General features: G+C 35.4%; 4 protein-coding genes and 1 long non-coding RNA gene across 5 annotated transcripts; 2 read left to right on the top strand and 3 right to left on the bottom strand.

The window, feature by feature from the left end:
* Nucleotides 1–7,659: 7,659 nt before the first annotated feature.
* LOC127745474 (uncharacterized) lies at nucleotides 7,660–9,865 on the top strand. The gene is made up of 3 exons (XR_008006660.1): nucleotides 7,660–8,219; nucleotides 8,983–9,046; nucleotides 9,164–9,865. It is a non-coding gene; the product is annotated as an uncharacterized LOC127745474 (long non-coding RNA).
* A 19-nt stretch (nucleotides 9,866–9,884) lies between these two features.
* LOC107480799 (probable ubiquitin-conjugating enzyme E2 24) lies at nucleotides 9,885–14,128 on the top strand. The gene is made up of 7 exons (XM_021139002.2): nucleotides 9,885–11,482; nucleotides 11,573–11,710; nucleotides 11,930–12,364; nucleotides 12,454–12,517; nucleotides 12,626–12,765; nucleotides 13,070–13,381; nucleotides 13,624–14,128. The coding sequence occupies exons 1-7, from the start codon at nucleotides 10,049–10,051 to the stop codon at nucleotides 13,879–13,881; spliced, it is 2,781 nt and encodes a 926-aa protein (XP_020994661.1). The 5' UTR covers nucleotides 9,885–10,048; the 3' UTR covers nucleotides 13,882–14,128.
* Nucleotides 14,129–14,624: 496 nt separating this feature from the next.
* On the bottom strand, nucleotides 14,625–18,227 carry LOC107480801 (pentatricopeptide repeat-containing protein At2g15980). Its single transcript, XM_021139005.2, has 3 exons — nucleotides 17,903–18,227; nucleotides 17,618–17,722; nucleotides 14,625–17,162 (listed from the first exon to the last, which is right to left on the bottom strand). Exon 3 carries the CDS (start codon nucleotides 16,940–16,942, stop codon nucleotides 15,473–15,475), a length of 1,470 nt encoding a protein of 489 aa, XP_020994664.1. The 5' UTR covers nucleotides 16,943–17,162; nucleotides 17,618–17,722; nucleotides 17,903–18,227; the 3' UTR covers nucleotides 14,625–15,472.
* A 692-nt stretch (nucleotides 18,228–18,919) lies between these two features.
* On the bottom strand, nucleotides 18,920–21,141 carry LOC107480723 (pentatricopeptide repeat-containing protein At2g33760). Its single transcript, XM_016100884.3, has one exon. The coding sequence runs from the start codon at nucleotides 21,117–21,119 to the stop codon at nucleotides 19,353–19,355; it is 1,767 nt and encodes a 588-aa protein (XP_015956370.1). The 5' UTR covers nucleotides 21,120–21,141; the 3' UTR covers nucleotides 18,920–19,352.
* A 239-nt stretch (nucleotides 21,142–21,380) lies between these two features.
* On the bottom strand, nucleotides 21,381–22,742 carry LOC107480724 (CASP-like protein 1C2). Its single transcript, XM_016100885.3, has 3 exons — nucleotides 22,523–22,742; nucleotides 22,313–22,415; nucleotides 21,381–21,660 (listed from the first exon to the last, which is right to left on the bottom strand). The coding sequence occupies exons 1-3, from the start codon at nucleotides 22,678–22,680 to the stop codon at nucleotides 21,436–21,438; spliced, it is 486 nt and encodes a 161-aa protein (XP_015956371.1). The 5' UTR covers nucleotides 22,681–22,742; the 3' UTR covers nucleotides 21,381–21,435.
* Nucleotides 22,743–27,761: the final 5,019 nt, after the last annotated feature.

Below are 27,761 nucleotides of genomic sequence, written 5' to 3'. Positions count from 1 at the left end.
ACCATGCAAGAAAGCTGTCTTTACATCTAGCTGTTCCAACTCAAGATCACCCTAAGCAACAAGACTCAAAAGCACCTTTATGAAAAATGTACTTCACCACAGGAGAAAATATCTCGTTGTAATCAACACATTCTTTTTGTGCAAATTCCTTTGCTACTAACCTTGCTTTGAATCTTGTATCATCTGACTTAGTAAGATCTTCTTTTCTTTTATACACCCATTTACAACCAATTGCAGTCTTTTCTACGGGCAACGGGACCACCTCCCATGTCTTGTTCTTATGGAGAGATTGCATCTCTTCTTTCATGGCGACCAACCAACTTTTTATATCTTTGTCTTTGATAGCAAATTTGAAGGTGACCGGCTCATCATCCTCCACCGAGAGTACATAATCTACCAAGTTTACCTGCCCATAATGTCTCTGAGACTTGTCTGACCCAAATTTTTGAATGAATTTATAATTCCTCTTTGGCCTAGTGGATGCCAAAAAATCCTGCTGCTGCTGTTGTAATGCATGTGCATTTTCTTACTAAATCTCCTCATGATCAAGTTTATCCTCTGCATCTACTCGAGTAGTATTAGGATGCTCCACCTGAACATTATTAGAATCTATTTGTTGATATTTAGACTCTATCTCCACCACTTGAGTATTTGAAGTTTTTTCAACATCACCATCATCTAACATCGTATCTTTAGACAAAGCTACCATAGATCGTTCATCAAAAGTAACATCCCTACTAATTACAAACTTAGAATCATTTACGCTCCAAAGACGATACCCTTAAACTCCTCTTGAATACCCCAAAAAGATTGCCTTTTTAGCTCTATCATCAAGCTTATTATCTTTGACATGATAATAGACTGTACATTCAAAAATTCTGAATTTCTCATAATCTGCATGTTTCCTTGACCACACCTTATAAGGTGTGTCTCCATCTAGAGAAGAATGTGGGGATCGGTTCACTATGTAGCAAGCTGTAGCAACTGACTCCGCCCACCATTCTCTGCCTAACCCAAAATTAGAGCGCATACATCGTGCCTTCTCAAGTAGTGTACGATCAGTCGTTCAATGATTCCATTCTGTTGTGGTGTTTCTCTAACTGTCCAGTGTTTCATAATGCCTTCTCGATCACAGAACTCTTTGAAAACCCCATTTGTGTACTCTGTGTCATTATCTGATCGTAGAGTTTTCAGCTTCATACCTGTTCGGTTTTCAACCATTGCTCTTTATCGCTTAAAAGTGTCGAATACCTCATTCTTATACTTGAGGAAGTAAACCCAAACATATCTGAAATAATCATCAACAAAAGTAACAAAATACCTGGAACCACCCTTGGAAGTAACTTTAGACGGGCCACAAACATCAGTATGCACGTAGTCTAACAACCCTCTGCTTTTGTGCTTGCTTGTAGAAAACTTCGCCCTGTGTGCCTTTCCATACACGCAATACTCACAATTCTATTTGTGGTTTTTTCATATTCTTTAGCAAACCTTGTCCACAAAGCAATGATAGACATTTCTCTGACATATGTCTAAGCCGCATGTGTCATATTCTTGTGCAATTTGTTTGATCTCTACTTCCACCAATTTCAATTGCTAACTCATCTGTGACTGTTGTCCCCAAAAGAGAATAAAGATTACCATAACGAACTCCATTCATCACTACCAAAGAACCACGAACAAATTTTAGTACTCCATTTTTCGTAACTATTTTGCAATCATTTTTCTCCAACAAACCTATGGAGATAAGATTTTTTCGCAAGTCTGGAATATGTCTCACATCCTTTAAGGTTATTACTATTCCATCATGCATCTTGATTCTTATAGTACCCAACCCCACATTTTTACAAGCATGATCATTGGCCATTAAAATTGTGCCACCATTTATGCTTTGATAGGTAGTAAACCACTTCCTATTTGGGCACATATGGTGAGATGCTCCTGAATCAAGAATCCACTTATCGAACATTTCATAAGATTTTTCTGTCACAGAGTAACAGTCCTCCTCATCATTTGAAATGTAGCTTACTTCTTGCTTTTCTTTTGGATTGTCATTGTTCTGTTTCTTAAAAGTCATCTTCTTATTTGGACAATTTGTTTTGAAATGTCCAGACTTCCCACATTTAAAGCATGTTCTCTCCGTGTAAAGTCTAGATTTTGACCTAGACTTTCCATGCTTATTACCTTTTTCTCTTTCATTAGTCCGTCCTCTAACCGCAAATAATCCTTGTGCTTGATCATTATACTCTTTTCTATTTGGAGATGACATTACACTTGTAGCAACCTTACATAGATCATCCGCTAAAAATGATGCTCTTGTCTCATCCATGGTCAAAGTGTCACCCACCAGTATCAATGTCTGCACCAGATTTTCATAGGACTTCGGTAATTAAAGTAACAATATGAGTGTCTGATCCTCATCATCAACTTTCACATCTATATCCTTTAAGTTTGATATAATCCTATCAAACTTATTGATATATTCTCGGATTGAGGTATCTTCTTCCATCTTGCATGTATACAATTTGAATTTTAAGTAGATCCTATTAGTTAGAGTCTTCGTCATGAAGTTATTCTCTAACTTTGCCTAAATGTCTGCTACAGTTGCTTCTTCATTTACCAAAAAAGTAACATCCCTCTCAAGGCATAAGATTATTGCAGCCCGCATCTCAAGATCTAATTCTTCCCAATCATCATCTATCTTTCATTTCCTCTAGCTTTTTCTCTTTTTTTGCCAGTGTCTTGTGTAATTTTTGTGATATAAGCAGATTTTTCATCTGCATCCTCCAATAAGAAAAATCATTTTCCCATTAAACTTTTCGATTTCATATTTACTTACTTTAGCATTACCACTAGTAGAAGCCATTATATTCAAAATTAAATTTTACCACGCAAATAATGAATAATATAACGTTGGCTCTTGATACCAATTGTTGAGTCTACAGTGAAATTTTGACTTCTAATAGATACAAAGTAATATGAAATTGAACACTACTCACAATAATGCACTCGTTATATATTTTGTAAAGAGGAAAAACCAATATGAAAGATTTCTTCTAACTAACTCTATAAGATGATGTGAATAAGAATATTGTTATTGTTATTAACTTCAATTACAATTTTAGAGACATATATATAGAATCTCTGTGCTATAACTTCAACGAATAAGAATAAAATTCTCCGACAAAAATTTTTTACTAAACATTTTTGAGTTTTCTCCTATTAAAACTCATTTATTTTACTTCTTAAAATTATCCTTCCTTTATTCTTACAATATATCATTTCTAAATTCATTTCAAGAATACAAGTTAAGAATAAGACTGGATACGTTGACATGTAATGATATTTAGGTCTGTCCAAGTGTGTTTGAAAATTTTTTTTATTTTATTAAGACATGATATGGTTGGACACAGCAGACACAGGTGTCGATAAATGTCGTATCTGAAATATATCTGACATATAATACGACAACTTAACAAAGTGTCCGTGTTTTATAAGTAGCATATATAAATTAGAGAACGAAAATATTTAATAACAAAAAAATTTAATAAAAAATAATTAAAATTTATTTTATTTAATATTCATTAATTATCACAATATTTAATATTATTAAGACAAATTCTATTTTTTTCCCTAGCATTTTGCAGAAATTGACTTAACATGTTCTCAACCTCTCATTTACTCTATGATAGCATGTTTTTTGTTTGCCACTGACAAGTGACATTGTTGTTCTGAAAGTGCTCCTAAAATCACATAAATAATCTATTTCACTATGCATGATAAGGTTAATTTAATTAATTTTATTAACAAAATGGAAAGATGACTCAAATTTGAGATTTACTATGGCAGTACATACATGTGGCCCTATGTAATAATCTTGCTCTAAAACAAAATCATGGTTGATTGAGGTGCTGTGTTTTCCTGCATAAGCATGAACCACCTTAATTAGCTTGTCATTTTAAGACGTGTGCAATCTCTTCTGCCACCTATGATTTGCATTTAATAAGCTTGATGGTTTAATATCTATAGTTTTCCATCACAATAATAATTAAGTAAAACACTGGACAGAGACAAAAATGACACGCAAACAAACCATTTCACAAGCATTTAATTAATTAATAATTGTAATGGTAGTGCCAATTGCCAAAGGTGGCTCAAATCTTGATGCACCTAGCTTTAAGTATATTCCTTCAAGATTTACATCCTCCATATTCTGCATGCACGCACCATGAACAAGAGGGATCAGTAAGTGGATATTGGCCATTATCGTAATCAATTTTTAATTTCTCATGTTATCTCCCAATTTAATAAATTAAAAATTAATTTTATTATAAATTTAAATTTTATTTAATAATTTATTATTCGTCAGTAAATTATTACATACATAAAGATAAAATCTAAGTTTTTAACATTTATTTAAAATAGATAAATAAATTAGTTACTTAACTAATGTAATTTAATTATATCATAATGAATTAACACGGAGTCTCATAGCCATATAACTATAGTCTTATATAATGGTCTTAATTTACTCTTAACTCTTAAAAGGTATTTCTTGTTCTATGTAAAATCCAAAACATTCCTTGATAACCCATTTATTTGAACCCAATAATTTATAGCATCTTCGCTTGTTAGACAATATATTAGTTAGTTGATTAGAGTTATAATCTATCTATATATAACGAACTCTGGTGTAACTCTCACTTAAATTCGACCAATTTTTTTCCATATATTTAAATTTCCTTTATATATATATTAGAAATATTTCTTTGATTATTTTTTTTATTTTTATTTATTTATTTATTTATTTTTGCTATAATACGTTCACTTTATGAGTGGCAATAGGGCGGATTTTTGCCCTACGCTACAATTACCCACATTGCTCCATTTCTATTTACGGATAGTAAAAAGTTAAACCCTAACCCGTCTTTATAATTATTAAAATCTAACAAATAAAATTAAATTTTAAAATTTATATAATCATAATTACATACATAACATAAATTAAAGTAAAAATTTAAATATGATACAATATTATTAATCATTTTACTAATTATTTTATATATATATCGGGCGGGTTTAACCTAAACTTTATCCCGCCCCGTTAAAAAATCGTCCCGAACGGAAAAAGACAGGATAGGTACCTACAGATTCGGATAGTGTTACTATCCCTAATTCATTTGAGCACACTGATGATCTACCTAGTTGTTAAATCCAAGTGATCCACTATGCAAATAATTTAATGTACCAGAGACAAATTGTTGAATTTAAAAAAAAAAAACAAGAAAAGAAATAAAGAGGAGCTTTGGCAACGACTGGAATATATCCATGTAGCATTTATGGAAACTTTTTTTTTTTGCTTTACCAAAGTTTGAGCACTTGTAAAATGGAGCAAAAAATTGAAGAAAAATGCAAGTTGCATTGCAACTAATCATCCAAGAAATTGAGAGATCGATGACCCAGCACATATATTTAAAAAACAAAAGTTAGTAAATTTAATTAGCACCTGTCTTTCTTCACTAAGGTCAAGAAATAAATACTTCCAAGTTCTTTTTGGCACTACAATACAATTATATATGAAGATTGGTTAAATTTTTCTGACCTTATTCTACAGTGACTAATAGCATTTTGTCAAATTAAAATTCTAAATTAAACTCTTCGCATACACCTAAGAAACATGGATTGTTGTTGATTCCTAAATGATATTCAAGTTCTAGTTTTTGAAACTAAAGAAACTTGTGAGATAATAAATTAAAGTAGTTGGGTATAAAGAAGTAATAGCTAGGTTAGATTTGCAACACCCAAAACACTGCCACAAATTAAAGTGCTACTTTAATTTATAAATGCTTTATTATTAAAGAAGAACCTTCGTATACTCCATTGCAATCATCAAAGAGTTATTGGGATTTGGAATGAAATCTAAATCTAGAGAGCACATTCATAAAAATGAACAAAGTACAAAAAGAACAGTAGTCAATGTGGAATCCACCCATGAGAGCAAAAAGAGAAAAGAAAAGGTTTTTAAAACTCTCATAAGGAGGTTAGTCATTTTCAGTTTATATATATTATGCGTTTCCAACTGGACATATACCCACCTTATTTTAAAAAATCTAAATAATTTCCTCTATTCTTTTGGTTCATTCAATTTCATATACATAATAAATACTATAGGACAAATTGATTGGGTCCTATAGAAATGGTTGGATTACTTGTTAGATCAAGCAATAACTAATAATGCAACATTTTGGTGTAAAACATTCCCACTAATTATGCAAGGATATTCTTAGATTTGGCATATGTCAATAACTTATCCTTATTTTGGATAGGATATTCTTTCTTATTATGAGAATTCTTTTATATAGCAAATCTTTAGATCTTAAATTGCAGTTTGCAGTTACAATTGTAGATGTAATTAAAATTTGTATCGATATTTTATGACTTATATTAAATGTTGGTTTTTTTTATTTTATTACAATTTGATTTCATAATACTATAATTTCAATTTTACTATAATTATTGAATAATAAAAAAACATGTACACACAAAAATTAGCTATTATATATTTAAATATATTATGTTACGTGTATACTAAAATTAGTCACTAAAATTAACTATTAAGTATAAAATAAAATATATATTAAAAATAAATTAAATTGCATATATTTTTTTATAATATTATAATATCGTCACTTTTTTCAGTCATATCCACTATATTATGACTCCCATCACTTGATGTGGTTAGCAATTTAATAATTTTATACCATTCTTAAAAGTTGTTTGGACCAGGCTAACACAACGCTTTTATGTAAAAACCACCCCCCGCTAAGTTTTAAAGCATCAATAAGCAAGGATATTCCTTGTGTTGCCTAGAAATTTAAAGCGCCATGTATATGTTGATGATATGGATATCCAGAAGAATAAACCCTAGCTTTACCGTCCTTAATGGCTAGATCCATATATTTAGTGCTTTTATCACTAAAATCATATAAAATGGTCGATCCATGTCACAATATATTATGACATTTTTTTTGGCTTTAAGTACTTCATTTTTTCCTCTGATGACAAATGTTGCTATCACAGCTTCATATCTTAAGAGATGTTTACTTTTTCTTTGTTATGACTTCACGTTAAGTTGATACTTGAAAGCCGTTAGATGATTTGATTGATTTGACTAAATTTTTATCTAACGGTTCTGAGGTATCAACTTCACGTGAAGTCGACTTCACCTGAGTTTTTACCTTATTATATATTTAGTTTAGTTAACTAAACAAAAGATGAAGTTAATTATGACTAATAATTAATTATCCCCCCCCCTCTTTTTACTGTAGTGTTATTTTCTCCTTTTAGTGATTATATTGATAGTGATGCATGCACAAATATTATGAGTGGAATAAACGAAAAATTAATGAAAAATGAAGGTGAAAAATAATGATATTTACATTATTTTTTGGATATAGTTTTTACAATTTAAAAATATTTTTTTATATTTTTATTCATTATTTTTAATATTAAAATCTAAAAATATGCAAAAAAAAAACGTATGATTTAAAAATTCTACGATAGAAGTGTGTACTTTCACTTGTTCTCAACTCAACCGTCGAATCAGGATCTTTCTTTCTTACTTTCTTTCAGTTGGAGAGTTCTAATGAAATACAACGAGGACAAACACGTAATTACACTCTTAACTGTCTTTGTGACAGTGACAGTGTTTTGTGTCTGATACTGTTTGGTATATTCTCTTCCCTTTCCTTCTTTCTTTCGATTCCTGTTGGCTGTTTTTTCAAATAGTGTCTCCTATTTCTATGTAAGGAAAAGCTTCCATTCACCTCACACCAGAGAGATAGAGAGAGAGAGAGAGAGAGAGAGAGAGAGAGACTGTGTGTGTGTTTGTGTCTCCCTGCAATGGTGGTTCCAAGGCTCGGTGGTGGGTTGGAGGATGGTGGAACCGGGCGTGGAACTAGGCCTATCTGAACAAATAACCATTTCTTCCTTCTTCTAAAAACCACAAGAAAAAAAGTTATTATCTAAGAAGAAAAGAGAAAGATAGTATCTTTCTTTTAAGCTGAAAGCAAAGTTCTGATTTTTGAGAGGTACCCTACTTTCAAATTTGTTATGTTGTGGGTGGAGTTCCTTCTTTTGTTGTTTAGAGTGATGAGGCTTTATTGGGTCTATATCTCTTATACCCTTATATGGGTCCAATCATCTCAATGGTGCAAATGGTACAGTTTTCTTGCTCTGCAATTCACCTTCTTTTCTTTAACTATTCATCACCTTCAATTTACTTGTTTGTTTTGGGGTTTTGTATTTCAACTTCTATCTCAGTAAACTCATTCTAATGATAGAGTTTGGCTCTTCCATTAACTGTTATTGTCGTTTAAGAACGTTTAGGTTCGACAAAATCCAAAAGAATGCTTTTGATGAGTTTATTCTTACCACCAAAGCAAATAAAACTTGTAGTTTAATTGACAAGACATTATAGATTGTGTCATGCATGGTAAATTATAATTGTTTCCTATGTGTACGTTTTTCACCCTGTTTCTTTCTCTTGACTATTTCACAGACCAAATTCTTTTGTCATTGTTTCCTTGTTTCCGTACAAAGTTGGGTGCTAGCCACCGTGTTAGGTTACTTTCATGCATTATATTTTTCAATTTTAATTTTATATAACCATGTGATTATATGAAGATGGAAGGAATCTTGAGAAAATTAGGAATTCTCTTTTTTTAAAACTTCTAGTTTCTACTGTTACTGATTTAAACTCACAGAGGTTACTATAGATTCCATTTATTTGGTTTACAATTAAAGTTTGTTCATTTATTAAAGGAGTTTACCAGTTTGATCTTAATATCAGCTTTCTGTCTTTCTACTACTATTACAAAAGAAAGGTAGCTTCCTGTCTGGAAGTTCATTCTTTTGTTCCTTCCATTTTCTTTTCATATTGAAAGATGTTAGAGAAAGTAATCACTAGTCATCATGTTGCAGGATCAAAAGAGTTGATCTGGTAAAAGATTAGAAGCCCTTTTGCCATTGATGATTGTGTCATCTGGTAATTGCCTGTCTAACTGTGAATCAATTAGGAGCAGAAAACATTTCTGTTGAATTGCTAATTACAACTCTGAAATTTTATTGGTTCTATGTTTTTTCCAATTTAACTTGGTACCAGATACAGCTGATGTGTGCTTGGCTTTGTTGTCGAGGCAAATCTTCTTTGGCAATATGGAAGAGGAATTTCTTTTTCCTTTATGGCAATTACTTATGTTTGAAGATTAACTGAAAAGGGCAAATCTCCTTTGGCAGAAAGTTCTTTAATTTCTTTTGGTTGGATTCATTCCAGTAATAATATATGAAAGTAACTTTTTTTAGGCTGTAAAAGTAGTATCATTCATATGTGATTCTTCTAGGAACTCCACCCTTTTTGTAGACAAAATCCCCTTTGGCTTTTTTTTATTATTGGTTTGTTTCCTCCAATAGCTAGAAATTTTCATTCCAGGAAACCACTACTCAAAAAGAGGGAGGAAAGAAAAAAACAGAAACCCAAAAAAAAAAAAGAATCTGATAGCTGTAGCTCTATGATATTGTACTTCTGGAAACCTCTCTCAACAGTTTCTTTCTGTGAAAATATTCAGTCCAAATTGGGCAAATCTCCTTTGGCATTTCGGAGTCCTTTGTTGACTCCCATTATCCTATAAGGGCATATCTCCTTTGGTATCAAATCTCCAGGTTCAGTGGTGTAAGATAATCTTTTGGAGATACTTGACTAACCATCTGTGACAGCAAGAAGAGTCAGTCAGAAATTGATTGTACTACACTCAATTGACCCTCTTGTGATTAAAGCTAACACTTACACTGGGATTTGATAGTTCAATTTGCTCAGCTTAATTACCAGTATTATTCCTTTCTTCTCAAGTTATTATTGAGTGGAGATTATTTCTGATTCCATCTCTGATGAGAATTCCTGTGCATGGAGAACACAGCTCCATTTGTCCCTATTGTTGTCTTATCATGTTATTTTTTGTTGTAGTTTAGTTTGTGTTACCATCAAAATATTATGACAGGCATATTCTTCATGGATGCACTCGTTAGTGATTCAGACTGGGAGACTAACAGTGAAAGCAACAGTGAGTATCAAGAGGACATCGATTTTCTCTACGGGGGCCAAGCGCAGAGCATATTATCAAGTTTAGAGGAAAGCATCGGGAAGATTGATGGTTTCCTCTCATTCGAGAGAGCCTTTGTCCATGGAGATGTTGTCTGCTCCTTGGCAGACCCATCTGGACAGATGGGAAGGGTCATTGGTGTTGATATGTTTGTGGATTTGGAAAATGTTCAGGGAAAGGTCTATAAAAACGTGAACTCCAAGAAACTTAGAAGGATTCGCTCTGTTTCGGAAGGTGATCATGTAATTAAGGGGTCATGGCTTGGTCGGGTTCATAGAGTGGCAGAGAAAGTTACAGTATTGATGGATGATGGAGTTGAATGTGATATCATTGCCTTGGAAAAAGAGAAGCTTTTACCACTAACTCAGAATTTCCCTGAAGATTTTCCATATCCATATTATTCAGGGCAGAGAGTGAAGGTTAAGTCCCCCAGTGGTTCAAAATCGGCCAGATGGCTATGTGGCACTTGGAGGGATTATCAAGATGAAGGAACTGTTTGTGCTGTGGAAGCAGGTCTGGTGTATGTTAAATGGCTTGCCTCGGTTGCCACGGATTGCAGTTTGAATGTGAATGCACCATTATGCTGGCAAGATTCGAAAAACTTGACCGTGCTGTCATGCTTTTCGCATGCAAACTGGCAGCTTGGTGATTGGTGCATGCTATCAGTTGCAGAACAGAAAGAACACATTGCTCCTACTACAATGGTGCATAAGATGGCAAGAGGATACAAGAGAAGAAACCTTGACTCTAGAGAGTTGTTTACTATTGGGAAGATCAAGACCAAAGTTGATGTTGTGTGGCAAAATGGTGAGCATTCTACAGGACTAGATCCAGAGGAATTACTCCCTGTGAATGTCATAAATGCACATGAATTTTGGCCTCATCAGTTTGTGCTTGAAAAATGTGCTTCTTATGATCCTCTTAAGCCTAATGATCAAAGATGGGGTGTTGTCCGATGTGTCGATGCATTGGAGCATACTGTTAAGGTACAATGGAAAGCTGTTTCCATTTCCAATGAAGATAATTTTGCTGGAGACAAAACGGAGGAAACTGTGAGCGCCTACGAACTTGTAGAGCACCCGGACTACTCCTTTTGTTTTGGTGATATTGTGTTTGCGGCTCAAAAACAGCTTGGGGACCAAGCTGGTAAAGATAATGGCAAGTCAGTGACTGACTTGAAGGCGGAGGCTACTCTTGAAGATGGGAACCAAGTTCATTGTCTAGATGAGTTCCCTGATAATCCTTTCCTGTGCTGTGTCGGGAATGTTACTGGTTTCGAAGATGGTAACATGGAGGTGAATTGGGCTAATGGTTTCACAACCAAGGTATGTCCTACAATTATCTGTAATCTGTATGCATATGCTTTAGTTAAATGAGTAAGCTAGCAAGTTATTATATATTTATTTTCTCAACAGGTTGCACCTTATGAAGTTTTTCGAATTGAAAAACCTGAAGGTTCAGCTGTTACCTCCATTCCTCATGAAACTAATGTTGATGAGTTACCTCAAGAGATAATTGAACACAGAAGTCTACCCTCTGACAAGAAGGAAAAGGTGTGTAATATGCATTTCCTTGAATATTAGTAGCTGTTGTTAACTGAATTATTTAGGTGACACTAAGACACAGGTCTCACCATGGAAACTATAATTGAAAACATCTAGTTCTAGTTCTAGTTCTAGTTCTAGTTGTTGCTGTTGTGTTGTTAAGATTCTTTACCAAATGCAAGTATGCAACTGTCTAATTCCAAACTGAATGTCATGTTTGATGAACAGGACTTGTTAAATAGTGATGGTGTTAGAGAGATTTGTGAAAAGCAATTCGGGGAGTGTAGTTCCTTTTCCCTTCCTCGAGCCGCCTTTGAACTTTTCTCCAGCATTAAAGCCAGCATATTCCAGACACTTGGTGCAACACCCCTTTCAGGAGCAGTTTCCTCAGTACCCACATATGAAGAGGAGAATGGATCTGATTTTCTTGATAATAAAGATTTGGAAACTTGTAACCAATGCACTCACTCACATCCAGTGGATAAGTTGCAATTTATTGAAGAAATAACTCCAAATCCAGAAGTCATCAAGACTCATGAACATAATGATTCTCCATTCTCTTTCCACAACAATAATTCAAATCAGTTTCAGCAATTTGACATAATAGAAAATTGCTCTGACCATCACTTCTTTGGTGATGGTAGAGCATTGACATTATCTCAGGTTAGAAATTAAAATGTGATAATTCAAATTGACATAATTACATTGAAACTTTTAGGCTAATTGTTTCATCTTCTTTGGACCCTTTGTAGGTGAAAAGAGGCTGGGCAAAAAAGGTTCAGCAAGAATGGAACATCCTCGAGAAAAATCTTCCTGGTTTGTACTTATTTGTTTTGAAATTTTGAATAAAATCTTCTATTAATTACTTGCGTAAAAAGAAATATTCAGCAAATACACTTACCATCTCTTTAATGGTCCAAACAGAAACTATTTATGTTCGTGTGTTTGAAGAAAGAATGGATCTCATGCGTGCAGCGATTGTTGGTGCATCCGGAACCCCGTATCATGACGGGATGTTCTTCTTTGATATATGTTTCCCTCCTGAGTATCCCAATGAACCACCTGTAAGCTTTTGAATTTAGTTTGCAGTTCTATATATATATGCCTCATGCTTCAGCATCCTTGTTTATAAGTTCCTTCACTCAGTTTAACCATGCTTTTGTTTAGAAAATATTTCAGGCTTACTTGTGAGGTGGTTGGTTACTTACACGAAACCGTCTTTATGCGAAGATGATAGTTAAGATGTAGACAAATATTATGTTAAACAGTTTAATCAAACATGTCAAATCATCTAATAATTCTTAGCTATCATCTTCATATATGTGAAAACTCTTATGATGTCATCATGGCATTTGAAATACCATGCAGATGGTGCACTACAAATCTGGTGGACTCCGCTTAAACCCTAACTTATATGAGTCCGGGAGAATCTGTCTGAGTCTCCTGAATACTTGGACTGGTGCAGGCTCTGAAGTTTGGAACCCGAGAAGCTCCACAATTCTACAAGTCCTTATCTCTCTGCAGGCCCTTGTCCTTAATGAGAAGCCTTATTTCAATGAGGCAGGATACGACCAACAAATCGGCAGAGCCGAGGGAGAGAAGAACTCTGTGAGTTATAATGAGAATGCCTTCCTTGTCACAACCAAATCAATGTTGTATCTGCTAAGAAATCCACCTAAGGTACATTATATTACTACTCCAATACTTCGGTTTCCTTTGTAGTTGCATTGTTGAGATAGTTGAGATAGTAGAGACAAAAAAATTATCCTAAAATAGAGAGATTTTGCTTGCCTTCCTATCTGTTCCAAACATGTTTGTGTTTCCTAATATCTCTGTATTTCCTAGACAATATGAATCTTTGGATATTGTTATGCCATATATGTAGGATTTAATTTTAATTGACACTATTATTCCTAATGCAGCATTTTGAGGCACTTTTGGAAGAACACTTCAGAAAACGGTCCAAACATATTCTTCTTGCATGTAAAGCATATATTGAAGGAGCTCCAATTGGATGTGGTTTTGAATGTGCGAAAACTGAGCTTGAAACCCAGAAGGGGACTTCCACAGGGTTTAAAATTATGCTTTCTAAGATCCTCCCGAAGCTAGTAGAGGCCTTTTCTGATATGGGAATTGATTGCAGTCATTTTGTTGAGCACCAAAATTCAGTTCCCTGGTAAAAATTGTATTTCCCGACCAAGATATTCCAATCATATGTATATAATATTAGTATGTTTACACGTATCTGTTGTATACGTTCAAGTATCAAATGTATGCTTTTCTGAGACACCAATCTCAGCTGGGTTTTGTACACAATAGATTAGAGGTTGTGGCATCATGTATGTGTAACTATGTATCATATGGCTTGCAGCTGTAAAATATGAAATAAGAAATAAAATAAATTATTGAAGTGATTTGCATGAATCACCTGTACATGTCAGAGAAGTATAGTAAGATCCAATAAATTCTATTTTCTATTAGTTAAGATATAAGCAACTTTTTATGTCAACTAAATTCTATTTTCTAACTTTTTATGGTACCCTAATTGCCATATAGTACATCCTCCATCCTTCAATATATTCCTGGATTTGTTATACAGTAATACAGTAATCTTTCACCTTCATCAGTTGTGCTAGACAGAGGCATAATTTTTTTTTTTTGGGACATTCGAAAGCCACGTGCAATTTAACAGTATATAATTGAATTGAATGTCTATAATTCTATATAAACTTTTGGAGTTTTGGGTAAATTACACACCCCTTGAAAATTTTCAAAATTACACCCATAATCTCTTTCCTCTTATTATTTTTTTTAACGTTGTTATGAATGATATTTTTGTCATTTCAATTGAAATAAAATAAAACAAAATAAACATTAATATACATGTAACAACTATCAAGCACATGTATAAAAAACTGTTAGTTACAATGACATCAAACTGTCTAATTCAGGCTAAATTTTAACATGGAACTAGAATGTGTGAATTTTATGTATATTGCCATTTTTGTGGTCTTTTCTAAAACATGGGGACTGTTTAACAAAATCGTTGGATCCGATTTCTGTTTACGAGATTTTTTTACCTTTTGGAAGAAAAGTGGCTGGGTCCGATTTTGTGTTTTTAAAATTTTTTACTTTAAAATAAAAATCGGTTGGTCCGATTTGTTCTCTATTCAAATTGCCAATACAAAAGTACTTTACCTCCCTATCTTCATGTATGTGTATTACACTCAAGTTTGGCCAATATCAAAATTACTTTGCCGTCTAATTCATCACAGGGAGTGTAAGTGTAATTTAACCTAAGCTTTTTTATTGAAATGAGCAATATATACAAATTAACTCTAAAAAATAAAACCAAAATTAAGCTTACATTATTCAGGGGAATTAAATGAGAATTACAAAGATGGTAATAGTCTAAGGTTAGAAAGAAAGGTTGCCAAGACAGAAACCATAAAAAGAAGACCATGATTGCATATATCTGGTACCCGTTGCGAAGTTGTGGAGGGGAAAAACTCCCATGGGAATGGAGTAAGGCATCCAAAGTTTTGGAGGACAAAAACACCCATGAGAGAATTTTAATTATCTTTTTATATTAATAAGATAATTACCACACTTCGATTCAATCTCAAGCTTTGATTTCTATGTAAAATTAAAATGTCATCTATAGCTAAACAACATTGTGATAACAATCTACTTAGATACATGCAAGACCACCAAAACCTATAAAAAAAATTTGTCAAATAAATTTCAACAATAGAGTAAAAATAGAAAGTACTAGTCTCTGAAACTCTGCATCTGTGTTTGCACCATTTCCTTCCTCAAACTTTCTGCCATTTCATCCTTCCCTTGCCTAGTGTACCCATCAACAAAAGCACTATATATCTCTAAATTCGGTTGATGATGCCCTATTCCTACCATCTCTGCTTGAAGCTTCAAAGCTTTTTCCATTTTCCCTTCAGAACACAACCCCTTTATCAACACCTCATAACTCTTCTCTTTGGGAACCAAATCATATCTACAAACTGCATTCCCAAGAAACTCAATTGCTTCGTCAACCCTACACTTATCACAAAGTAACACAACCATCATGTCAAGGATCAATGCACAAGGCCTAAATCCCCTCCTACACATATCATTATATACAAGAACAGCTGAATCAACATCCCCAATACTGCAATATGCCTTAACAAAATGCTCATAAGTTGCATTAGTGCTGTCAATACCACCCAATTGCATCTTTGTGAAAAACTCCTCAGCTCTACCAACATCTCCAATTTTGCAAAACCCACCAATGATAGTATTATAACAAACAACATCAAGTTCCATTTTTTTATTCTCCATTTCTTCCCACAACCTCTCAGCATCCACCATTCTTCCTTCATCACAAAAAGCAGCCATCAATAGAGTGTAGCTATATGCATTGGGTGCACAATTCGATGTACCCATCTCATTCCAAATTTCTTCAACTTTCCCCATCAAACCATCCTGATAACAACGTAGCATCAATACATTATAGGTATGTGCATTAGGGGATACCCTAAAACCAAAACCCCTTTTCAAAATCTTGTCTTTTACCTCAACCAACCCAAAAAACTCCCTATAAATCCCGTGGCCAGCATCAAAACCTTGAAGCTTGCAAACCCTAGAAAGCAAACTGTTCAATGTGCAAACTTTGGGAATGTTCCCGCGGGACATTAACATTCTAACGATCTGAATCGAAGGTTCAAGCTTATTGGACTCCAAACAAGAGCGAATCAACAAGTCGAAGACGAAGGGGGCAGAATCACAGAGCCGATAGGTCTTGATAAGGTGCTCAAAGAGCTTCAAAGGTGGCGAATCTAAACTAGAATGTTCGTGGTTTAGGGAGGCACGAATGGCGAGAGTGATGGCTTCTTGTGCATGAGTTTTAAGGCGGGCACGTGCGAGAAGGTGGATGATGGTGGAGTAAGAGTGAAGGTTGTGGTTGCAAAGGCATTTGGATTTGGTCCATTGGAAAAAATGGAGGGCGAGGTGGGGTTTGTTCTTTATGCCGAGGGCAATTTTGGAAAACTGGATGGGGCTAAAGCCGTTGGGGTAAAGGGAGTGGAGGGTGGTCCAACGGGATTTGGAGCGGTTGTGGGTGAGGATGCATATGGCGGTTTCTACCACATCCTCGGAGGATGAAGAATATGAGAAGGAGAGAAACAGAGGTTTCGTGATTATTGGGAAGCGTTTCAATATGAGGATTTGAGTCGCCATCCACATTGGTGTTACCCCGGCTTCACTTTTGAACCATAAAAACTGGGTACAAGGATCTATATCATTTAATCTTTATGAATTGGTGATGCTCTGCTAATATAACCCCATGACCTCAAAAAGTTAGAAACAACTTGTTATGTACTAACTTCTATCCAAGAATAAGTTCCTCAAAATTGTATTTTGGGTCATTGGCATTCTTGGTGATGATACAATCAAATGGATAAGCCTTTAAAATGAAGGAAGAATTTCTCTCTTAGAAACCAAATAAAGCAAAAACATTACAAGGTAAGAAACTACCAAAGTAAAAGAAGAGGTATTTATACCCTTTGTTAACTTTAAAAGTTCAGAGTCATTTAAGGCTTATCAAACAATGTTTATAGTTTCTAGACACCGAAAAAAAATTGTTTATAGCTTCAGCAACTTACCCTGAATGTTATACATGGCTATCTCAAGAGTCTAACTGCTTTTAAGAACTAACTATAACAGCTGTGTATATCTATCCATAGTAAATTGATTAGATATTGCTCAAATGTTTCCATAAGATGTATATAACGTTTTACCAAAAGAAAAATACGATTCGTCATCAAGTTATTGAAATCTACAAGCAACATTGGAACCATGAAATTGAAAAAAGAAGTCAACAATTAAGATGAAACCAAAACAACAAGAATATATCAATACCTTAATTCTCCAGAGCCACTAGGACCACTAGTTCTAACTGTAACAAGGCCTTCCTCTTCCTCTTACAGTTCTTGCATTCTTGGACAGATTTTACAAGTAAATAGACTGCACAATTTGCGTATTTGACAGCCACAACTTAGCAACACATCACAAAAATCATGAATCATGCAAATTTAACAAGAAAATTCAATAATTATTTCATGAATCAGTTTAACATGAACCAAACCCTGGAAATCAAGTAGCTAACACAAGAAAATCACAAAATATATCGCTAGAAAAACGAACCTTAATGGAGCTAGCGGCGACCAACGGTAGCACGAGACCAGAAGGGCTGTAAGGGAAGCAGAACAAGACCTAGCGAGTGAGGCGGAGGGGAGAATGAAGACGGCGTCGCCGTCGAATGAGAGGGAGATAGGAAGCACAAAATCAGATTGGCGGAAGAAGTGAAGAAGCACCAGCAGCAGAACAACAAAGAAGGCAGAGGCTAAGCTAGCGATACTAGGAGCGCCGCCGGAGGTGAAGGTGGCGAACGGACGCGGAGAAGGTGTCTATCCTAGGATTTGTTGCTTTTAACGTTTTGTTTCTCCTTGCAAAAACGACGACGTTTGAATTTAAGATTTTGTCAGACAAATAAACATTAAAATTTACACAACCCTTAATCTTTTAAAGGATTAGATTAGATACATTGATAGTTCTTAATATAAAAAAAAATTCTTATTTCTTTAAAAGTGATTAAAAGATTGAAATTAAAAGAGAAATTCTTAGAGGATAATAATTTTTAGTATTTTTTATAATTATTTGATCTGTATAAATATTAAATTGTCTTTAACAAATAAATTTAATAATTTATGTATACACACTTTAAAAAATATACGTGTAAATTATATTGATTTATATGTGCAAAGTAAACATAGATATAAATTATATATTTTTTATGTATAAAATATCAGTAAATATAAATATAAATTATTACCGATTATTGTGATAATTGTGAATATAGATTTGATTGTGCTGGATTTGATGAAACTAGAGAAAATTAGCTAAACATAAATAGAGGCAAAAAGGCTCCTTATGCCCAGAACATAAAAGAGCTGATAGAACTCAACAACTTCCTATTTTGTATTTTCAATTTTGTTCTTTTTATTTTTTGTAATTCAATAAAAAAATCAATTAAAGAGGATGAAATTTCACTGAATTCACCTCAAAACTCTACTTCTTGATGAGTATTAAATTGTGCAGCCAGAATTTTAAATACCAGTTTTTACAAATATCAATGTTGAGTGCCAAAGATATAACTGTCGTAGTAACATCTTTATGTGTGCAAAAGTAGCAGCCGAGTTTCTTAGGCATTCCCAAGCCTTTACCTTCATTTCTGGCAAAATAAAGCAAAATTTCTTTAATTTCTCCTCTTCAAAGGTTTCAGAGCAAAGTTTGCAATAAACCCTGCCTGGACACAAGTACAAGATAAGGCTTTCTCCCTTCAATCCACATATGAAACACAAAAAAATCCTTAAACTGGGTGAGGCAGCACTAGTATTTGCTGCTGATCAGAACCATACAGTTTTATTGGGTGAGCTATATAATATAGACAGGACCTTGTAATCTATTTGCATGTCATGTTATATTACTTCTGATACATAGTTTGGTTATATGTGTCTTGAAAACACTATTATTCTCATAGAGAGTGTTCTCAAAAGAATCCCCTATCAGTAAGATCATGCAGGCTTAAATCCTATCACCAATAATCTAAACAAGAGCACGAGCCTTCTCTAAAATGATGGAAACGAAGCTTGTCCCGAATGATTATCTCTCTATTTGTTACAACAGAGATGAACTTAATTGCTGAATGACAGTCTTCACATATCCTAAGGTTCTTAACGATCCTTAAAGTCTTTCCATGGCTACTTTTCATCAGCCCAAATGCCACGGCAAGCTTCTCACTATGGTATCTGAGGGCATACTCCCTCTCTTCTTCTTCCAACTCGTGCATCGCGGATTCAGGAACAGGTGCGTAACCCGCTTCCTTGCACCTCCACATTAATTCATCAAGATACTGATAAATTTCATTGGTCTCAGGGTGGGACTTATCACCCATACTAAAAAGAAAGCCTTTGTTGTTGACATCAATGGTACTATAGCCTACTTGCTTCTTAAGGCCTCTTTGGATCATAACATTTCGAACTGATTCCACTCTATCCATCCTTCCTGCCAATGCATACATGTTAGAAAGCAATACATAATGGCCAGGGTTCTCTGGCTCCAGTGAGATGAGATGTTCAGCTGCTTCCACACCAAGATCAAAATTTTTATGCATCTTGCAAGCCCCAAGCATCGCGGTCCAAACAGCGGGAACAAGCTCCTCAAGACTAAGTTCCTTGATGAACTGGTACGCTTCACTAAGCAAACCAGCTCTCCCAAGCATGTCAACCATACAAACATGGTGTTCTACCCCTGGAACAAGACCATACTCTTGTCTCATGCTTGTGAATGCTCGGCGACCTTCATCTACAAGGCCTGCATGAGCACATGCAGATAAGACAGCAACAAAAGTGACCCTGTTTGGAACCAAATGACATGCTTTCATCCTGTGAAAAATCTCCATTGCTTGAATACCATAACCATGCATGCCATACCCAGATATCATAGCTGTCCAAGCAATAACATTCCCCTCATTCATCGAATCAAACACAGCACGTGCTCTCGTCACATCACCACACCGCGAGAACATGTTTATCAACGAGGTAGCAAGAACCACATTCACACGAACCCCATTGTTAACAATATAATCATGCACCCAGCACCCCAGTTCAAGTGAACCTAGTTGAGAGCAAGCAGATAAAACACCAACGAAAGTCGCGGAATCAGGATCAACCCCACACTCACGCATCTTCCTAAACATCACCAAGGCTTCATTGGCAGCCCCATTCTGCTCATATCCCGAAATCATCGAGTTCCAGGCAACAACACTTCTCTGAGGCATTTCGTCGAACACTCTCCTTGCAACACCCAATGCACCACATTTCGAATAGAACGCAACGATTGCTGCCTGCACGAACGAATCTGAGCCATACCCACAAGCCAAAACATGGGAATGAACAACCCTGCCGAGTCTCAGGGCAGAAAGATCGGCGCAGGCCTTGACGACAGAGGTGAAGGTATAAGTAGAAGGTAGAACGTGGGAGAGCAGCATGAGGCGGTAGAAGATGACGGCGTCAAGGGAGAAACGGAACTTGGAGGAAGCCTTGATGAGGGAATTGAAGAGGAAAGAATCTGGGTCGTGGACGGTGGTTAGGAGGCGACGAGTGTAGGCAATGGAACCGGCGGCGCAAGATAAAGTGAGGAGCTTGGTGAGGAGGGCTCGGCTACGGTGGCAGCCGGTGACGATGAGGTGAGCATGGACTTGCCGGAGAGGTTTCAGACGCGGCCCCGCGCGTAGCAGTGCTTCGTACTCTGCAGATTTTGGCGGGCATTCTGCGATTTCGATTTTGTGCTTCGCTTCCATCACAATTTTGTCATTAGACAAACTATATAAAGTGCGTTTTTGTATGTTTTTTTTTTTAATTTCTTCTCTTTCTTTTTTAGTTACTAAATACATAGGGGACTATTCATTTTATTACTAAGGCTAAGAAAGGACTTTAGATTTAAAAAAAAAAAATTCTAATAAATATATAAAATTCTAAACAATTACTTGATAAGATTTAATGAATAATATTAAATATGAACGAATATTATAATTTCATAATGATAGATATTTGAAACAGCATTATCAACTTGTAATTTTTTTGTTGACCTAACATTTTCCCGTGAAAGGGATAGTTTTACAGGAAGAGAGGGTTAAGTATAAAGTGCATAGAAGATAACACGATTAATAAGTACAATATAGCTGCAATAAAACCGGCAACGAGAGCTCCACTGACATGGTCACAAAATTTAGGAACTTGTCCACAGATAGGTAGCCACCCTGCATGATTGTTGCCTTTCTTCCCCACATGAGCTATTGCCACTGCTGCTGAAATGCTCGAAGACAGTAACATTGCTATCACCTGATCCAACAATATTCCCAAAATTTTGACATACAAAACATTTCTTTTTAGTTCTAATAAGATAACACAATATATGGTGCAAAGGGAGACAGAAAATGGTTAGACAAATAATAAAGTTAATATTCAATTTAGTCTTTCAATTTTCATATAAATTTTAATCTAGTCCTTAAAATTTCATTGTTTCTATTTAGTTTTTAAAATTTGCAAATATGACTCACATTAGTTATGGGGACAAATTTTGACACACAAATATTAATGAAATCTAACGTAGACAGTTAGATACCACACTGGTACTTGTAAAATGATGTGTTTTGATTTTGGTGTTCAAATAGTTCAAAAACAATGTCGAATCACTTGTTTTAAAAAAAAGTTTCAATAAACATAACTTATAATGTTTTTCAGCTATTTGAATGCCAAAACAAAAACGACGTCGTTTTGCAGAATTTAACGTGTTATCTCTCTATCCACATTAGTGTCGGTTGTGTGTGCGTCGAAAATTATTTTCGATACTAACATGAGTCACATTCGCAAAGTTTAGGGACTAAATAGAGACAATTGAAATTTCAAAAACTAAACTGAGACTCCAAGACAAGTTCACGGACCAAATTAAATATTATTTCACAAATAATGATTTATGGTTGGTTTTGATTACCAAATCTAAGATGAGAAGCAAACGCCTAAGTGAATTTTGGGAATATGTGAAGAGAACAATGAGGCTGTATGCACTTGCTATGCCTTCTGCTATCACAAAGTACCTAGACAGCAATAACCATTAATAAACAAAATATGTAGGTCTCATAATAATTAAGTCACATTGAAATGCTTATGTTGATGACGCATTTAGAGCAAAAAAAATCCTCACTTGAAAGCAGGTTCGTTGCTATATTTTGCAGTGAAGGTTAGGTTGAGGACCTGAGCAGAGTCATGGCTTGTCACCATAACCACCACTGCTGCCACAGTTGCCCCAAAGGCCAGCAGCCTCAGGATAAGAGAGATGAGGACTCTCTTGCTCTTTGTCATAGAACTGAACACACACTACTCACAAGGGATATTAAATTGGTACTTAGAGAATAATCTTATAAACTTTCAAAGTTGAAGAAATTAAGCTATATATAAAAATACATGCATGTGCCAGCTGGTGAAGCAAGTGTATGTTAGGTTGCCAAAATATATTTAGTAGTCTCTTGAATGCATTTCATTCAAAAAATGGTGCATTTGATGGTTTACCTAAGTCTAGTATTCAGACCAATTATTTGGTTAGCATGGGTGGTGGACACTTCACACTTGTTCAGTGGGTGAAGCGGCCAGGTCACTTTGGACTTGGAGACTAATTCATGACGCCATCGTACTAGATTGAGCGAAAAATAATGAAAGTCAATGAGTTTTGATGAACTACTTAACTGAATTATGGTGCTGCTTCTCTTTGTAATGCCACATGGGGCTGAAAAAATTATACTGCTATGGGTCAAATATAAAATGTAAATTGTGTTTTGTACTAGTTTATTTTTTTATTTTAAAATTCACAAAACGTAGGTTACGTTTTGGAATTTTAATTTCTTTTTTAGACTAAACTCAGGTTGTGTTTTTTAAGCCAAAAAATTTAAAATTTTTTTGAAGCCCACAAAATGCAGGTTGCGTTTTGTTAGTATCAGAAATTTTTTTTTGGAAGCCCCAAAACGCAGATTACGTTTTGTACACAAAATAATATTTAAATTCACAGCTTTGTCTATAAATACGAAGTCCAGTTTCATTCATCTTCATCTTCACTTCTCTTTTTTACTTTTTCTTACATAAAGTCCTTAGTGGTGTGCTTTTTTGGCAGATAACTGTGTCAAAAAATAGAGCTAGTTGAAGCTGAAGTTATGAAAGGTATTGCAAATTTGCAAGTATATTATAACGGTGAGGTTATACTAAACACACATGAAGGAGTGGCTTTTGTTTGTGAATGTTTGTTGTCATTTGCTATTCCATGTACCATGAGTTTTGTGGAGTTGCAAAATGGTCTTTGTAATAACATTCAAAGCCACATTTTGAAAATGGTGAGCAATCTTTTATACAGAAGTCCTGTACAAGTATTTGGTGGGCTAATACAGTTTCAAATAATGCCCATCATTGACAATACCAGTATGCAACAGATGTTGTATGTTTATCAACAAACCCAATCTCACGTGCCGATGATAGAGCTGTACATTGAGTTTGAACAGCAGTCGGGGATTAGGGGTGGTAGGAGTACCCTCGGGGCGGGTTAAAACCCGACCCGGAGCGGGGGCAACCCTAACAGCTTCACTCCTTGTCTCCTTCAGATTTGAGGCTTTGTGCCCCCATTCCCCCAACCCTAACAGAGAAAGTTCACACCTCACCTCTTCTTCTTCAGCCGCAACCCACTTCCTCTCCCGCCGAGCCAATCACCGCCGCGACGCTACCTTCCTCCGAGCCCCTCGCCCACTTCCTCTTCCTCTTCAGCCGCAACCCTCTTCCTCTCCCGCCGAGCCTCTCACCGCCGCGATGCTACCATCCTCCGAGCCCTCGCCGAGTCTTCATTTGCTGAACAGTGAACCCCTCGCTGTGTCACTGCGCTGCCGTCCTGCTCTACCGAACCTCTGCGCTGCCCTCTTTGTCGCCGTATTCCTCCTATAGTAAATGGTAAGTTGCCCCTTTCTCTATCTCATGCTCTCTCTGCTACCATATCTTAAAGCTTGAGTGCATTAATATTGTCATATCTTAGTGAGGTTATGTAACTATATTTTTGTTCAGGTCTAGCATCACATGTATATTCATTTGCAGGAACAATTTTAGTTTATGGGACCGATTTTGTCACAGGATTAACTGTTCAAAAGAATAAACACTGTTTGGAGAAAATTGAGATCTTAAACTTCCTTTATTTTCTGTACTAAAAATTGAATACGAAGGGAAGACATTTTTTCTATCTCTGAATAAAGATATTTTTCTATCTCTGAATCTTTATATTTGTGTCCTATTTTAGTTACCAAACACAGCCTTGATGAATTCATCCTTGATTCACACTGCATTATAACCATTAATTCATGCTGGGTTAGTGTGTGGTTTTATTGAGTGAATTAGAGTATTATTCTTCTTTTTCATTCCTTTGAAGTCATATATTCAACATGTGCAGAATACTTTGAAGTCATATATTCTTCTTGTATTTTTTATATTAATTAAACTTTCAATTTGATAACAAACATATTCATCCTTGATTTTTAATATTTTAGCTGAGTATGCTATTCTTTACAAACAAGATGGGCTTACCGGTGGCCATGCGATCATGCTCGGTGCGGATCCTTTGAGCAAAGCTGCTGCACTTGAAGCATTGCATGCTTATCCCAGTATGGTTTTCTAAATGCTGCCACTGATTAGTGGCATTTGTGTTTTCTAAAGGAACATATTTACTAAAATTTTGTGTTCTTAATTGTTATTGAGAATGATGTTGTTGAAAGTTGAAACATGAGTCTTAGCAATATACAAGTTATGTTAGCATTTTCATTGTCCTTTATGGTTGATGAAATGTTTAAAACTTACACAGATTTTTTCTCTGCTGAACTTAAATGTGGAGGACTGGTAAAATTTAGGCGGTTTGCAAGTTGGAGGGGGAATAAATTCAGACAATTGTTTGAGTTACATCGAGGAAGGAGCAAGCCACGTCATTGTCACATCCGTAAGTTCTTCTTTGAGTTTTTCCACCTTTTAATTGCCATTAACTTTCATCCATTGAGAAAGTATTTGTATTAACTCTCTCAACCAATTATGTTATTCAAGAATGCCACTTATGTGTTATTTTTCAATGAAAATAATTTAGTCATGTTGTATTTAATTGATTTCTCTCTTTATAGTATGTGTTCAACAATGGTCAAATGGATCTCAAAAGACTAAAAGATCTTGTTAGAATTGTTGGAAAAGAGAGACTTGTGTTGGACTAGGTGATGTGAACATGATTCAGTTTGCAAATTCTTAAATTTTGTTTTGTATTTTTTTAATTGTCTCCTCTTGTTCATATTTCCTCTTATTTGTTTTTTTTTTTTCAGGAGGATCCATATTTCATTCTTTTGCTCTCAAAAGCTGCTCTCTCTTATCTTATTATTGTACTCTAATTCTATTCCCTGTTGATTCTTGGACTTGTGTACTTGAACCTGAATTCATCAGATTCTTCAGTTTCTATAGATTTTATTTAATTATATTTATTAATACAGTATATGTTGAGTGAATTAGATATCAAGCTATGTTGAGTGTTGCTTTCTTTCTTGTGTTTGAGTGATGGGAATTGAAATTAGATATTGAAATTCTTCTTGTCACCCTTGTGTTATTACTAATTTTACCTATATTAGATTTGTCATAATATAAAGCATGCTTTCCCAGTGACATTTATTTGTGGACAAGAATTTGTTACTTTATTGTTGTGATTCATTCTCCATACTTATATATCTCTAGTTTATATGCTTTGTGTTTTCAATGTAGGTTTGTTAAGGTAATTTTATGGCTAGCAATGCTAGAGAAGATACACAAAGCAATAATGTGTAAAATTTAAAATGTAGATTTGTTAATTTAGTTATAAATTTTAAGTTTGTATCTTGATTTATATATGAATGTGTAAAATTTAAAATGTCATTTACTTTTTATAGGGGCGGGTAGGGGCGGGGCGGATACCCGCAGGGACGGATTATGGTTCAACGTTTTACTACCCGCAGATAGAAGCAGGGCAAATTCTATACGGGTTGTTGTACGGCGGGACGGGGTCGGATAGAGCAAAAACTCGCCCCTACCTACCCGTTGTCACCAGGTCAATGTTGATGAGCTCAGGGATATAGATTGGAAAGAATATAATAATGACAGCAAAGAGGAATTCGAAGCTAACTATGAAGTCAATGACGAAAACGATAACGGAGACTTGGCAGGCAATCCGGCAGTGCAAAATGAAGCAAATGCGATTGTAAGCCAACACCCATTTGGTGTTCTGTCTTTTATGCGGACTTTAGATCTCCAAGCCATGCATGCCCCGGAATTTTCTGAGTATGCGAATACGGGTATGTTATGATTATTAACTCAAGTTTCCTAAGTGCTTATTTTATTTGCCTTGTCCGACTGATGGTGGTGCACATGTTGTAGGTGAAGGCAATGTTGCGGCAGAAGATGGCGAGTTTAGTGTCGGAATGGAATTTGGTTCGACAGAGTCGGTGATATCTGTAATAAAAAATTACACCATCTCTAGAGAAGTTGATTACACTGTATATGACTCTGAGTCGCAGACATTCTATGCGAAATGAAAGGGGTATGGTGCAGGGTGCGACTGGCTTATCCGAGCTAGCTTGATTCGAAAAAAAGTTTGTTGGAAGATCAGGAGATACAATGGCAAGCACACGTGCACCATAGGCACGATTTCACAAGATCATGCCAAGTTGGCTGTTGGTCGAAGTAGAACCCTCAATAAAGGTGAAGTCTGTTATTTTAGAAGTTCAAGGTAGGTTCAACTACACTGTGAGTTACCGCAAGGCTTGGTTAGCAAAGCAGAAAGCTATCACAAAAGTTTTCAGTGATTGGGAAGTTTCTTACCAGACTCTGCCAGTATGGTTGAAAGCAATGACAGTGAAGATGCCACGGTCTTGTGTTCAAATTAAAGCACTCACTGTTTACCGTGAGAGTGAGGAGGTTCAACGTGTAAGAGTTCTGCACCGCATTTTTTGGAGCTTCTATCGATGTATTGTAGCATTCAGACACTACAAGCCACTGGTGCAGGTTGATGGCACGGACCTGTACGAAAAATATAAAGGTGCACTTCTAGTAGCGGTTACACAAGATGAGAATTAAAACATTGTGCCTATTGCATTTGCGATTGTCGAGGGCGAGACAGCAGACGCATGGGAGTTTTTCCTAACCAATTTGCGGAGATATGTTATCACCATTGATGGTGTGTGTATTATTTCTGACCGCCATACCTCCATCGACGCTGCAATAATAGCTCGCAGTAACGGTGCATGGTCACCACCAAGGACGTGGCACATGTACTGCATCAGGCACATCGGGTCCAACTTCTTAAGGAGGTTCAAGGCTCCAAATTTGCATAAACTCGTGGTGAACATAGGTATATCAAC

Source organism: Arachis duranensis, chromosome 3, assembly GCF_000817695.3.
Source record: "Arachis duranensis cultivar V14167 chromosome 3, aradu.V14167.gnm2.J7QH, whole genome shotgun sequence".
Taxonomy (NCBI): domain Eukaryota; kingdom Viridiplantae; phylum Streptophyta; class Magnoliopsida; order Fabales; family Fabaceae; genus Arachis; species Arachis duranensis.
This window is presented reverse-complemented; position numbering and strand designations above follow the sequence as displayed.